At 35.8% G+C, this 16,729-nt stretch overlaps 1 protein-coding gene across 1 annotated transcript; it reads left to right on the top strand.

Annotated features, from left to right (window-relative positions):
• The first annotated feature begins 84 nt into the window (after positions 1–84).
• On the top strand, positions 85–13,293 carry LOC121375966 (STAGA complex 65 subunit gamma-like). The gene is made up of 10 exons (XM_041503711.1): positions 85–410; positions 2,355–2,475; positions 3,901–4,019; positions 4,616–4,725; positions 5,817–5,938; positions 7,493–7,683; positions 9,482–9,561; positions 9,829–9,937; positions 10,452–10,619; positions 12,168–13,293. The coding sequence occupies exons 1-10, from the start codon at positions 256–258 to the stop codon at positions 12,175–12,177; spliced, it is 1,185 nt and encodes a 394-aa protein (XP_041359645.1). The 5' UTR covers positions 85–255; the 3' UTR covers positions 12,178–13,293.
• The last annotated feature ends 3,436 nt before the right edge of the window (positions 13,294–16,729 follow it).

Here is a 16,729-nt window from a genome sequence, read left to right as displayed (position 1 = left end):
AAATAATATAAATACAAATTATTTAATAATATAGATAAATAAAAATACGACAAAATATTTTGTGCGGTATATCCAATATGTCAGCGTCCATATCAGATAGAATTTGCGAATTGTTTACATTTTGATTTATAGTTGATACTACTCAAGAACTAGAAAGCTGCCACCCCAACCCCTATTCAGTTTTTAAAATACCTTTGAAAATTAAATCATTTTGTATATTATAGTGGTGTTCAATTTTTAACGAAATATATAAACATGAGTGTTTTGTGGGGTGAAATTCCTGCAGTTCCAGAAACAGATTCAGGATTAGTTGCAGTAGAAAGAGAACAGTTAGTGAGACCAAGGCCCATGGAGGTTGAGGGGCCACGACTTCACCAGCCCTCCAGTCGACATTATCCACCAACTAATGAGTAATAGACTAGTATAGTTAGGGCTAATACTGCAAAATGTTTTGTTTTAGCCAAATTTCATAATCATATTAACCAAAGGCAAAGTTGTTAACCAAATACTAGATGTTGTATAGCCACTTTATATCAAAATTAGCAAATGGCGAATTTGGCAATGGACGGGGTGAACCCGCATTAGTAGGCCTATATTTATAAAAATAAAATGTGGGTGGAGAGGTGACATTATCAGAGCTTTTGGAATTTTTTATAAAATCCATTAGCCATGAGATCAGTAATTTTGTTAATTTACTAGCCACGATTAAAAATTCACTATCCCGACTGGTACTTTAATTTAAGTAAATACAATTTTACTAATAGTAATAATTGAATATATCACAAAATATACTTAAATGTAGCATTTGACAACTTTTTTCTCACTAACTGTCAGACATGAAATTAGTAGTAGTTATTTACTAGCCCATCATGGGCTATCACTAACCATAGGAGTGGGGCTACTATAATATAGAAACCCTGCATTGTGAATAAATTGAATGGAGAAAGATGATCAATTGTTACAAAGATTACTGCCTGGAACCCCCCCCCCCCCCCCCCCCCCCGTCATTGAATCACTGGAATGAAATGTAAATGGTCTATTACTAAAAGGAAAGTAATATTGAAAGATTGAAACATTTCATTTATTTTCTTCTATACATATATGTCACCTTTATTGTACAATGCACATTTCCTTTTAGTAAGCACTAAGTTATAAAAATGTGTGGATCTGTGAGTAATTGGATAACAAAAACATCTATTTGAATTATTTCCAAACAAAAGAATAGTCTGCTTGTTGAACATCCCAGCACATTTTAAATCAATGGGTGTCTACCATAATATTAATGATACACATTATTATTATATATATGTAATTGTGATAGTTTGCTCCCCTCCACACTCACCTAGAAAGTTTTAGGAGAGCAGCAAGTTGATCACCTTGTTAAAAAATTTCCAATGAATTTTATTTGAAACGACGTAATGGCCCTCCTAGTGCCATTTTAGGATCTCGATTGATCTTCAACTTGCATTAATTTTGCTTATGGCAAAAGACTTGTTTGATAAAAAGAAAACAGCCTAATCAGGGTATTCATTATGTTTCAAAGTACACGAAGCTGCTTATTCCAAGTAGACAACTATGTTATGCAGGGAACTTTTTGTTCTCAAAATTTTGATTAGCAATATTTCTAGTCAATTGAAAATTGATTAGCAACTCGGGGCTAGCTCTGGGTGAGCAAAATATTAACCAAATCATCTATTTAAACTTAAAAAATTACAAACACCCAGTTATTTTCTAATATAATATAATAATTATTACATCAAATGTATTTTGCCAAATGAAAATATAATTCACTAATTGCTTTGAAAATTATCAATTGGCGAACTTGGCAACTGCCAGAGCTAGCCCTGCAACTACTGTTTAGTGTTTTAAATTTGTGTTGCAATCTCTGAAACTTGTGTAGCAAATAGCAACACAATACTGAACAAAATGTTCCCTGCTATATACACCTTCCTAAACAACGTAACTAATTATTAATATAATTTATAAAATATCAGTCCTTACCATGAGCTGAAGATCACTCTCCTGAAATGGTGCTCGGTGAGCAATCACACAAGGTTTGAAATAAAATTTATAAAAACAATTTATTACCATGCGATCAATTTGCCACTCTCCTAAAATGTTCCAGGTGAAAGTGGAGTGGAGCAGGAGTGATCATTCACCTTTCTTGTTGGTTTCTGGCTTCTTTTTGTTTGACAAGCATACTCAGTTGATTCACTGAAAGAAAATGATGAGAACAACAGTCTATGACACATCGGGCAAGTGCTGTACCACTGAGCTCCATCCCACATTTTTAGTTACGAACAATGATTATGTATTACAATGTACATGCAATGTTAATCTGGTTTTGATTTCAGGCATCTTCCATCTGAACATTTCCAGATCGATCCCATCACTCTTCACACAATTCGACTGATCCAACATACCAAAAAGATGAGACAGCTTATTAATTCTGTACAGCAGCAGCAGCTGGAAAATGTAAGAATTGACAACTTGAAGATATTTGTCTTTATACTTATTATCGAGTTTATACCCAATTAAGGTTCAAGCACACTCTCGTAGGCACACACCTCAGCTATCTGGACTGTGTCCAGAACAGAGGATTAGTGGTTGGTGAGAAAGAGACTCAGTGTAGTGGCCTTACACCTACTCACTCTCTCTAGATGCAAGCCAGTACTGGAGTGCGAACCCAGTGCCTACCAGCCTTAAGGGTGTATACTACCAAATCAAATCCCATAGACGACAATAGTAACATATGTGGCTAAAACTCCTACCTGCAACGTATCAACCGACATAAACGCCACGGATATAAATACTACCACCCCTCACACTTAAAGTGAATCAGAAAAAAATGGGGGTCAAGCTGCTCATTTCTGAGATAACGGGTAGCGTCTATGACTACCCTAGTTCCGCACAAAATTCGAGTACTTTTTTTTACAGGTACCCCATACATGTTTCAAGCACAAGGCTACTTGACACATTGGTACTAGATGAAATAAAATGGCATTTTTTTTTAACCCAGATAAAACTATTATTTGTTACAACCAACACACTCACATTTATAACCAATCACAGGACTTGTGGTGTTCACTTCTCTATCAAAAGTTCGGTGCACCTCGAACTTTGACCCAGCCGGAAGTTATTTGGTCTAGTACTACCTTAAGTGATGGCTTAACCACTATACTACCTACAGCCCGTCCATCCTTAATTCACTTTTTTTGTTTGTAAATAATTTCAGTTTGGTTTGACTTACGAATAAAAGTAAAGTGTTTTGGAAATAACAAAAATATGCTATGTTTGTCTCCAATTGTAGTAATTTCCTGGAATTTAATTCCATAATATGAAAAAGGGCATTCCCTGTAGGAATGAGCGGGAGTAGCCCAGTGGTAAAGCATTCACTTGATGCGTGGTCAGTCTGAGATCAATCCCCATTGGTGGACCCATTGGGCTATTTCTCGCCACAGCCAGTGCACCATGACTGGTATATCAAAGGCTGTGGTATGTGTTATCCTGTCTGTGAGATAGTGCATATAAAAGATGCCTTGCTGCTAATCGAAAAGAGTAACCCATGAAGTGGAGACAGTGGGTTTCTTTTCTCAATATCTGTGTGGTCCTTAACCATATGTCCAATGCCATATAACCGTAAATAAAATGTGTTGAGTGCATTGTTAAGTAAAACAATTCCTTCCTTCCCTATGGAAAGGACTATAGATATGTAGTCTCTGCTGTCTTTATCACCTGTCTCTGTTTTTCTAATTGTAAACTCTTTGTCTAATGACAATATATAAGGATCTTGAGTACAAGTACAGATCTATACATGTATGTACATTATGGTGCAGGTTTTTTTTACAGATAGTAATATTATTTATTTATTTATATGTGGTTGTTATGTTTGTGTTTCAGAAAAATAGTGACATTGATGTATCATTTCCATCAGCTCCACCGATACCTGAATTCACTGGTGCAGAACTTAAACACCAGATACCAAAGCCCATTCCATTTTTGCCACCCGAGTTTGAAAAGTAAGTTCAGTTAAAAGTAGTTTTTCTAACAGTATCTTTGCATGTTGATAACAGAATATGTTTAAAAAAATAATTTGTTCAAGAAAGTACCGTAATCAAAATAGAATAATGAGAAGAAACACTTTCTTCTACATGCTCTAGTCACTTTTTATTCATTGATAATCAAATGAAAGAAGAAAAAAAAGGTCTTAATATTAAATATATTGTGCTTTATTTTATTCTTTTTCTGTTTAATATCTCTATTTTTATGGAGATATATTTGAGAGATGCCATTTAATAAAATGTCTAGAGGTGAAATGCTTTAGATTGTTATTTGTAAATTAGATTCAGATTTACTTACAATTCAGTTGCAAACATGTTAACGGTAAAATTACAATTGACACAATTTTTTGCAGGGGTTGGAAATGTACCGATAAAAGTTCACTTCGCCTAGTTTAATCAAACTTCTCCCCTTTCTACTGGGAATAGAGAAGTAATTTTTTTCTACTTTTTAAATTCTAGATTAGGGCCTGTGTAATAGTAATAAATTTGATAATAACAGTTAAAGCATGTATGTATTTATTCTATTCTGTTGCAGTTGTATGTTTTTGTTTTAGCAAATTTGTTCAAGGTATTGGTGAGCCTCCTCCGAAGATAGATGAGGTTGCAAATAGAAAGCTGCTTCGGAGATCAGTTGCTGCCTTATTTGCCCATGCTGGTTTTGACAGTAAGTACTGTCCACTGGAAGAAAGTTGAAGAGAACATAAATCATACATTAAGCAGCTATTATTACCAACATGGTTAAAGATATTTTGGTACATATCTCAAAGTGTTACGTCCCACTAGGAAAATCCTAACCTTTTCACACTCTTGCGCAGAAGCTGCAGCTATCGGAAAACAAAATAAATGTCACAATCATTGCATTTATAAAATGATAGAGATGTACAAGTCTTGGTTGTCATGGTGATGTTTTCAAGATTATGATGTCACTATTTCTTGCTCCAGCCAGTGCACCACGACTGGTACATCAAAGGCCATGGTATGTGCTATCCTGTCTATGGGATGGTGCATATAAAAGATCCCTTGCTGCTAATCGAAAAGAGTAGCCCATGAAGTGGCGACAGCAGGTTTCCTCCCTCAATATCTGTGTGGACCTGAACCATATGTCCGACACCATATAACCATAAATAAAATGTGTTTAGTGCGTCGTTAAATAAACTATTTCCTTCCTTTCTTCCTGTTCTTGCTGCATCACCTCTCTTCACAGGACAGATGGTACAGTCTAAAACAGTGTCTCAGCATTTTGTTGCTGTTCCCTCCATATGAAATGTTTAAGAAATCAACTCGAACGTATCCTACAGTTAAATTAATGTGTTTACAAATATTATAAACATCAGCTTCTAACATTAATGAGAAATAACTCACTGGGGTCACTAACCAGGAGGTAATCAAACCTTTTACCCATTAACCTTAGGCACAAATTTCGTTCCAGCCAGTGCTCCACAACTGGTGTAACAAAGGCTGTGGTATGTACTATCCTGCATATGGGATGGTGCATATAAAAGATCCCTTGCTGCTAATCGAAAAGTGTAGCCCATGAAGTGGCGACGGCGGGTTTCCTCTCTCAATGTCCTTAACCACATGTCTGTTGCCATATAACTGTAAATAAAATGTGTTGAGTGCGTCGTTAAATAAAACATTTCTTTCTTTCTTTAGGCACAAATTCTTCAAATGAATTTGACTGTATTAAATTTTGTACTTGTGTGTTGTCATTATTATTATTGTTATTTTAAAAGATCTTTTATTAACTTTGTACAGACTCTGGAGAATCCCTGTTGGAGACGATGACGGACATTACTCATGAGTACTTCCTACAAATCACCAAACACTTGAGATCAGCTGCCGACAGTGCTGCCTTGAACTCAACCTCAGGTTTCCCAGTATGTTACTTAAGAACGGAATGAGATCATTTTTACTTTAATGGAATCAGGCCCAATTCTAGCTGGCAAATTGAAGGTTTTTTTCACTGAAAGTCGCCAAGTTGTTAGCAGTACTGAGAAGTCAAAGTCCACGTAATAGTCTAGTCCTAATCCAATTTCAAAAATAAAATTGGATGTTAAGACACTGACTTGTGTTGTGTCACAGCTCACATAACACCGTGTCGCCAAGTCACTTCTCCTACTTTTTAAATTCTAGATTAGGGCCTGAATGGAAGTATGAACCATTTTACACACTGTGTGAATAGTGTAGCATTTATAACAAAATAGTATTATATGTATTTAAGACATATCTCTTGTGGTGTATGATTTATATTACAGAAATTAAAGTCCTCGGATGTTTTTTGAATTCAAGATTTCAGGGCTAGCTCTGGGTGAGCAGAATATTTTGCCAAATCATCTATTAAACTTCAAAAAATTGCAGAAACCCAGAGGCCGAACCCGGGGTGGTCATGCTCGAAACCTTAGTGGTATAGGAGCATGTTAAAAACATTATGTCAATGTCAAAAATTGCAGAAACCCAGTCATTTTCTAACAAAATATCAATTATTACATGAAATTGTTTCGCCAAATAAAAATAAAATTCGCCAATTGTTTATAAAATCTGCAATTAGCGAATTTGGCGAGTGCCAGAGCTAGCCCTGAGATTTTAATGATTGAGTAGAGTATTCATGACTGTCCATGTCCCTGTTCTTTGATGAAATGTCTCAGTATCTCATACCTTTCAAAAACCAGCAAAATGTTCCTTATTGAATGTCCAATATTATTTCCACTCCTCTTATTACTGTACAATTCTGATACACATGTATATAATTACATTGGTATCATATCAAAGTGGGGATTTTGCGTGTATTAATCAAATTTGACATGAAATTTATGTGGATATCATGTTATATCCTGGAGTTGTTGGAGATTCTGAATATTGCTAGATAATAATGTGTGTAAAATAACAGAATTTAAGAAATTGATATAACACAATGCTAAAAGCTTTGGTTTAAAAAAACAGGTGATCAATTTACTTTTTTCACCAAATGTATTGTTTTCAGTTTACTTGTGTTAAATGTCCATACGATCAAGCCTAAATATTTACCAATAGGCCACTAATTAATACATACAGTTTAATTGAGACATGTATTACAGAAAAAAACATAAAACATGAAAAGAGTTTTAACTGTTTTGCCTATGGGTAGTGGGCCATAGCTTAGTGGTAAAGTACTCTCCTGATGAGCAGCCAAACTAAGACTATTTCTCGTTCCAGCCAATGCACCATGACTTACATATTATAGGCTGTGGTGTGTACTATCCTGTCTGTGGGATAGTTTATATAAATGAAACCCTTCCTACTAATGGAAAAAATGTAAGAGGTTTTCTCTCTTAGACTATATGTAAAAATTACCAAATGTTTGACATCCAATATCCGATGATTAATAAATATCAATGTGTTGTAGTGTTGTCATTAAACAAAACAGACTTATTTTATTTTGGTTGTAATTTCAGGATATCATTGAGCAGGTGTTCAGTGAAATGGGGATTGGTAGTGTGACCTGTCTACATGATTTCTATCAGTCACGGGTGATCGCTTACCATGACAACATGAAGCAGACGTGTCAGCAACTAGTCAGTCAGTTCGAGAAACTCAAACAGCAGAAGTCAAAGGAATTACAACCAGACACATTCCATGTCATTCGGTAAACACTGTCAAAAGAATTACAACCAGACACATTCCATGTCATTCGGTAAACACTGTCAAAAGAATTACAGCCAGACACTTTCCATGTCATTCGGTAAACACTGTCAAAAGAATTACAACCAGACACATTCCACACTATTCGGTTAAAACTGTCAAAAGAATTACAACCAGACACATTCCACACCATTCGGTTAAAACTGTCAAAAGAATTACAACCAGACACATTCCACACCATTCGGTTAAAACTGTCAAAAGAATTACAACCAGACACATTCCACACCATTCGGTTAAAACTGTCAAAGGAATTACAATCAGACACATTCCACACCATTTGGTTAAAACTGTCAAAAGATTTACAACCAGAAACATTTCACGTCATTCGGTAAACAATGTCAAACGATTTACAACCAGAGACATTCCACGTCATTCGGTAAACACTGTCAAAAGAATTACAACCAGACACATTCCACAGCGTTCGGTAAACACTGTTAAAAGATTTACAACCAGAGACATTCCACGTCATTCGGTAAAAACTGTCAAAAGGAATTACAACCAGACACATTCCATGTCATTCAATAAACACTTTCATAAGATTTACAACCAGAAACATTCCACGTCATTTGGTAAAAACTGTCAAAGGAATTACAAACAGACACATTCCACGACATTCGGTAAAAACTGTCAAAGGAATTACAACCAGACACATTCCATGTCATTCGGTAAACAATGTCAAAAGATTTACAACTAGAGACATTCCACACCATTAGGTTAAAACTGTCAAAAGAATTACAACCAGACACATTCCACACCATTCGGTTAAAACTGTCAAAAGAATTACAACCAGACACATTCCATGTCATTCGGTAAACAATGTCAAAAGATTTACAACCAGACACATTCCACGTCATTCGGTAAAAACTGTCAAAAGGAATTACAACCAGACACATTCCATGTCATTCAATAAACACTTTCATAAGATTTACAACCAGAAACATTCCACGTCATTCGGTAAACAATGTCAAAAGATTTACAACCAGAGACATTCCACGTCATTCGGTAAACACTGTCAAAAGAATTACAACCAGACACATTCCACGGCGTTCGGTAAACACTGTTAAAAGATTTACAACCAGAGACATTCCACGTCATTTGGTAAAAACTGTCAAAAGGAATTACAACCAGACACATTCCATGTCATTCAATAAACACTTTCATAAGATTTACAACCAGAAACATTCCACGTCATTTGGTAAAAACTGTCAAAGGAATTACAAACAGACACATTCCATGACATTCGGTAAAAACTGTCAAAGGAATTACAACCAGACACATTCCACGTCATTTGGTAAACAATATCAAAAGAATTACAACCAGACACATTCCATGTCATTAGGTAAAAACTGTCAAAGGAATTACAACCAGACACATTCCACGTCATTCGGTAAACACTCAACAAATATTGACGTACAAAAAAATTTGTTATGTAATTTTTTGACAATGCATTAATATTGTCAAAATTGTCTGTTATAATCCTGTGTAATTGGGAATGATATTACTGTTGTGCTTTACTAAAAGTCTGAAAAGGTTTATGAATGTGGGGTAACTATATTTGTGTTTAAAACATGTTTATTTTTTGTATTTATGTACTATAAAGTAACATTTGATTAATTTTGAATATATTCTGTAGGTTTTAAACCAGGTGTTCATATGCTGATTGGTACCATACATGAAATTGTTCAGGTGGGCTCATTCATACGGTACAGTTCACTTTCACAGTTGTAATTCTTTGTTCACAGCATTAAGGAAGAACCTTGTGCTGAAATACAGTTCCCAGTTCTTGATGAAAATGATGCAGAGCAGTTGCTACAACTTGAAGGTAAACTGACAAAAACAATATCCACTTAAGTAATTTAAGCCACTTGATAAATGTTATGTATATCGCAAGTCATAATCTTCTTTGCAAGAGCAATTTAAAATTCTTTAGTTCTTATTTGTTCAAGTGAATAATAGCATGAAGATATTATATCATTACGGCTTAACTGTAACATGGTGGTCAAAACACAAATAAAGTCTTGTCTTGATGTTACCAATCTTAATATACCTTATTTAAAAGTCTTCTCACCTGGTTTTGAAACGTTTCCAGGTTTTTCTAGTTACGCAATCACCGTGGAGCAAGAGACGGCGGATGGTTTAACTACAGAGGTCGACTCCAAGTGGTCACAGGGTATGAAATCTGAGAACTCTGAATCAAGGTGAGTTCAGTGTTTTGTGTCTGAGAACTATAATGTTAGTGTGCTGTATACTACACAGGAAGCAAAGATATGTCTTATGACATCTTCAGAACAGAGGCAGCTGCATGCTAATACATGTATATGTATATCATAATCATTACTTTTACTATTAATTGGCTCATTTTAAAAATGTTTAATTGTTTGCTAAGTGCTGTTTTATACTGGATATGTTTGTGAGGTATTCTGAGAAGAAAACTTTTGTGTTAATTTTGAAACTGTTTTAATTCCATAATAGTTTTGGAGAAACCACTAGTCTCGAATTTGTTCATTCTCTTGATATAAAATGTATTATTTTTAAAACTGTTTTAACTGTACTTTATTATTTTTTTTGATTAGTGAATCCAGTGGAGGGATTTGATGCCTCTTACTTAAAAACTGTTTTCTCATTTTAAAACGTTTGGTACTTTGACTAATTTTCCAATTTAATTAGACTTCAACTGCATTTAATTGTACTGTAATTTTGTTGTTTGATCAGAGTGAAGCCACTGGAAGGTTTTGACGAGGCTGGTAACCTAAAGGAGCCTGTCCCCACCCCACAGGACAGTCAGATGGACGCTGGTGAGGAGGACCCAGGGTCAGTGCCAGTGTCTGACATTCTCTCTCCACCTTCTATAACATACAGACCCAGTAACCCAAAGAAAAGGTACCAGGTTTTATTACCGTATTTCTGTTACATGCAGAGTGCATACCACCAAATCCAATCCCATAAATGACAACAGTAATATAACAATTCTGCTCATTGCATTTCTGAACCTAATTCACTAAACTCTCGCAACTTTGCGATATCGCAGTGTAATGCAATGCAAAAAGACTTGTAAAGAGGATGCTTTGTTGTCTTAACAGAGCCTAAAATAGCTTTGTGAATTGGGCCCCAGGAATATAAATATTACAACCCCTCATCCTTAAAGTAAATCGAAAAACATTTGGATATTAAACTGCTAGTTTCAGACTTAATAGGAAGCATCTTTCACTACCTTGGGGCAGGATGCAGCCCAGTGGTAAAGCACTCGCCTGATGCACAGTCTGTCAAGGATCGATCCCTCTCGGTGGCCCCATTGGGTTATTTCTTATTCCAGCCAGTGCATCATGACTGGTATGGGGCGTGGTAAAGTGCACGCCAGATGTGCGATCGGTCTAGGATCGATTCCCATTGGTGGGCCCATTGAGCTATTTCTTGTTCCAGCCATTTCACCACGACTGGTATATCAAAGGCTGTGGTATATGCTATCCTGTCTATTGGTTGGTACAAAGATCCCTTGAGACTAAATATAAGAATTACCAAATGTTTGACATTCAATAGCTGATGATTAATAAATCAATGTGCTCTAGTGGTGTTCATTAAACAAAACAAACTTTAAAATTTAACTACTCTAGTTCTGCACAAATAATTACCATCCTACATGTTTCAATTATAACAGAACTGGTGCACTGATGGCCAGAGGAAACAACATATTATGACAACAAATAGATTTAGCTTAGTCACTGGATCAGACCACCTCTGAGGATCCATTCAACTGATTGGGTTTTTTTTCTATCCAACCAGTGCACTACAACTGGTCAAAGACCGTGATGTGTGTTTTCCTGTCTGTTGAAAAGGGCATATAAAAGATACCTTGCTGCTAATGGAAAAATATAGCAGATTTCCTCTGATTCAGTTATAATAGTAACTGGTGCACTGATGGCCAGAGAAAACAACAAATACTATCACATTTATTACTAATAGCAGGATTGGTAGTGTTAACTGTGGAATTAAAAGTTGGGTGCACTTGAGACTTTGACTTGGTGAGATGGGGGCAGGATGTAGCCCAGTGGTAAAGTGTTTGTTTGATACGCGGTCAGTTTGGGATCGATCCCCATTGGTGAGCCCATTGTGGTATTTTTTGCTCCAGACAGTGTACCACTACTGGTTTATCAAAGGCCATGGTATGTGCCATCTTGTTTATGGGATGGTGCATATAAAAGTATGTTTTAATGCAGTCATGTCTGTTTAATGCCATCTCAGCACTATAGCTGTTTGATATCTAACATGTGGTCTTTGTGACATACTGGTTTAGATAGGGAGAGAAGAACCCTCATGGTTGGTTTATAATTAATTGACTCATGTAAAGAATAGTACAAAATCTTACTTAATTTTACATGCATAAATAACAGGATTACAAATTACTGTTATGTTCTGTATTTATTTTCACAGGAAAAGATAACAGAGGTAACAAATTATAAAGAGAGGAAAAAAAGTCCAGCAATCTAGAATTGAAACAAAAGCAGTGCAACATGTGAAGATCATGTGAATTTGGAGGACATGTATTTTCTATAATTGTATATGAAGATACACTGGCTTGTACATGGAGATATACCATTGTTGATAGAAGGGTGTGACATTCATAAAATGTTGGCACAGCAAAATTAGTATTGTAGAGCTGATACAATACATGTATACATCTACTTCATCCAGTGACACTTGAGTCCACAGAAAGATGGCATACCAGCCCCAAGTTCAGCCAGCAAATGTTTCGCTAACATTCGCAAACTATTTGATTGGTTTCCGACATGGCCAGTCTAGCGGACATTTTTCTGCTCTCTCTGGCTGAATGCAGCCCAGGTCTACAAAGAGCAAGGACGCTAGATAGTCATTAGGCCTGCAGCCAAGTCTGAGAGACGGAAACTTAATTCACCCAAGGGCCAGTGACCTCAAAACATGATCAGTTCAAGGTGTGTGGCTGTCGGTCATGTGGTGCCTGACTATTTAATTTGGTCTTTTTAATGTTTGGCTTCCAAGATGGATCTATATTGTATTAGTTGTAGCTTTTGGCTTCTAAGCTGGGACAAAGCATCCCTAACCCTAAGATTATTACATTGTTGAAAAAAGGCCTAACATAATACCAATTTACCACTTCGAAGAAATCTTTTATCGTTGGAGTAATAGCATGGCAGGCCCCAAGGAATGATGTTGGGGGGGGGGGGGGGGGGAATACTCTGCAGCGGAGGGGACACAGCCTCTAGTGGGGACACAAGCCATATTTATATCTTTATTTATACAAAAAAACCCCCATAAATTTTCGTCCTATATGCTTCTAAATATGTGGTCAGGTGGTCTAGTATTTTGTAAAAGAAACTGCAGTTATATTTCATGCAAATGCTTGTACAACATTGTATTATTAAGTGAAGAAATACAATATTTAGTTAACAACATCAGACTTGATGGATGGAACTTTATAACTGGACTATTAAATGTACAGCCCAAACATTGTTGTTATTTATAACCACACATCGACATTGTATATAGTGTTAGATATCTAATAAATAAAAAAATGTCTAGATTTTTTGGTGGGGATAGAGATATGGCGATGTGTATATATATTTGTGTGTGTGATTATTTATATTTGTGTGTGTGGTTATACATCTGTGAACACATGCATGTGTGTTCGCTGTTTGTGCACATTCACATGTATGTGTGAGGCAGATAGAGACGGACAGACGAAGACATGACGATGGACAGACTAACCCCTAACATTGTTTAGTCAGAAACTACTAGAAATATGTGTCTTGAAAACATAAGTTAACATGTATACTTCATTTGAACCCATACAAGAAACCTGTTGGTGTGTTGCCGTATACACTCTTCAAATAGCAGCTGCTGAGCCTCAGAATAGCAAATACCAAAACTCAAAATTAAATTATATATATACACACACACGTTTAGGATTAAAGTATGTAACTTTGTACATGGCCGAGTGAGCGTCCACGTGACTTGCGTCATGATATAGGTCAGCGAGCTTTGTAATTCTTGCGACGGAGTGTCACGAAGTCTAGCTGAATGTGGGTGCTGTCGGATTTCTTTCTGTAGTGTGTGTATTAGTGATTAATATGTGGATTTTTAAAAATCAATTCACTCTAAAATGATCGATGTAAAGGTATTTGACATCAAAGATAGGATTGTGGTATTGGAGCTGGAATCTTTGAATACCGTGTGGTGGGCGGCGATTGGCAGAAAATTACATAGCTTGGTCTCTAACTGTAGCCAAGGCTGAAAATCTGTCCAAATGTCCATCCGGCCCTCTACAGTCAGAATACTCGGGCTAGGGACATTTCTTGTTTAGAATATCAGTGTCTGTATATTCAATGTGTTTCTGGTCGTCTTAATATTTGTAATAAGCCCAAAGCGGATTTTGTCTACAAATCATTTCGTACGTACGAAAAAAATATATTTTAGAAAATAAAATGAAATTTAAACTAGTACAAATATTAGAACGATCAAAAACACGTTTAATATACAGCCACTAATATTTTATGCAGAAACATATATTTGATATGTAATTACAATCGTTAAAAAGTCTTTGTTAGTCGATAATATCTTAAAACTTGCAGCAAACTTCAGGAATGTTCCTTTAAAGTAGTTGATTATGTAAACCTTTAGGGTAATAATGTGTATAACATTTGTTAAATGTATAGTAATATATATTCAAAGTTAAACATAATTCAAGGCCCCCAATACCGACTTTGCTCTAGTTTCTGGGAATAATAAAACATTTAGGGGAGAAATGAACAAAAGCACCCCCACCACCCGAAAAAAAAGAAAAAAGAAAGAAAGAATAAGAAAGAAAGAACACAACACACAACAACAACAACAACCAAACAACTAAAAATAAACAAAACAAACAAACATACATATAAGCTATAACTGTCTAGGGCATACTGCAACACCATATTTACTCTCAAGTCACGTCCCGATTTTGTCAATAATACAGACAATGAAATCTTCACCAATATTGTGAATACCACTTCTAAAATGTTAAAAGTGTTGATCCTTATTTAGCGACAAAAAGTTACACTTCCAGGAAATGGCACATCTTCCGATATCTATATCGGGTTCGGGTTCGGGTAAATTAGTTACATGCTTATATGCCACTAAAGCTTCGAGCATGTCTGTCACGGGGCCGAGCTCTGGATAGCCAGAAGTCTGCTACGGATCAGAAATTTAAAGGGACAGTTTTGATAATTTGTTTGGGTTGGTTCTAAATTTATAATTTATTAAAATATACCAAAAAATAAAAAATAATAACTACCGCCTTTTAAATTTAATCACCAATTTTTTAGCGGGCTATTCCAAAAAAATAAAATACTACTAATAATTAATATTTTAAGTTAAGCCCTGTCTGGGGGAAAAGGGGCAAATTAAAAATTAGGCAAAGGCCACAGTAAGTCGATTGTTGGGTTCTAAAATTGGTAGTATTTGATAGAGGGGTACCGAGCATATTGGTAACTAGGATGTAACCGAAAAAGGAGGAAGGAAGCGCGAAAGGGGGGGGGGGGGAGGGGGAGGGGGCAAACCCCCAGACAATCCTAACTCACCCTACGGCCTAAACCGCCTACGCCTAAGCGTTTTAACCCTACATTTCTGGAGGTATAGAGGCCTGTATAGTGCCATGACCTACTTTCTCGTGACCGTGACCTACTTATTATTGAATAATACAATATTGGTTTCCTGACTTTCCGTGGCAATGTCAGATTACGATTCAACCTTAATTGTGTCACTTTGTTGTCGCAGATAATCTTCAAACAAATAACACTAATTAATCTGACTTAAGGTAATTGCGGACATTCTGTAATTACTGTAACCTTAATATTAAAACAAATGTTACTGAAACAATGTCTACACATACATTTCCAATAAGCCCACGGGCGAAAAATGTAGGCTTGTAAATTTGCTAAAACACGCGACAAGTATATTCGTAACACATCGGACAACAGACGACAGATAACGTGTGTTGAAGATGATCTAGGCCGTAAACACATTTACGTTTTTGTTCTACTTTCAATTACGTTTTAGTTCCACTTTGAAATGTATTATCCTTGGTCTACTTTCACAGCCATTTAAGAGAAAATTTAAGGATGCGGGGTGTTGCCTGGTTAAATGCGTAATTACAAACGGCCTGAAACGTAATATTTACTCATTTTCCCCCCACTTTAAAACATTTAATTATTGACCTAATTCCACAGTCACTTAAAAAATAACTTAAGGATGCGGGATGATGGTTGTCGGTTGGGTTGATGTGTATACCCATAAATAATTGTGACCTAGGTATATTGTGATTGTCAATAAAAGTGAATTCTTACATAGTAAAATAATTGACATGACTAATAATTAATATTATTAATGAGAATATATATAACAGTACACGGAGGCACACATCTAAAAGTGTGGTTCCTTAAACGATACTACTAGAGCAAATCATCGTCTATTGGATATCAAACATTTGATAATTTTGATATATAGTCATCAGTTTATTAGGGGCAGGACATAGCCCACTGGTAAAGTACTTGCCTGAATCACCTACGTTCTGGGATCGATCCCCGTCGGGTGTGGCCATTGGGCTATTTTTCGTTCCTGCCAGTGCACCACAACTGATATATTAAATAGTGTGGTATGTACTATCATGTATGTTGGATACTGCATATAATATACGTCTTGCTACTAAATGAACGGGTTTTCAAATTACTAAATTGTCAGAATTACCAAATGTTTGTCATCCAATAGCCGATAATTAATTAATCAATGTGCTTTTGTGGTATGCACAATACAGTACTGTACTTTTTATTTGGATCTTGTATGATGGTCAATCACATTTTAAAAACAATATAATGTTTTGTTAAATAAGTTTATTCAGAAAGCGGTTCAGAAGATAAAGTAAAATTCGTTGTGCATCTTAACAATTAAAATATGCATAAAGCTACATGCAATCATAAACATATTAT

Source organism: Gigantopelta aegis, chromosome 6, assembly GCF_016097555.1.
Source record: "Gigantopelta aegis isolate Gae_Host chromosome 6, Gae_host_genome, whole genome shotgun sequence".
NCBI lineage: Eukaryota > Metazoa > Mollusca > Gastropoda > Neomphalida > Peltospiridae > Gigantopelta > Gigantopelta aegis.
This window is presented reverse-complemented; position numbering and strand designations above follow the sequence as displayed.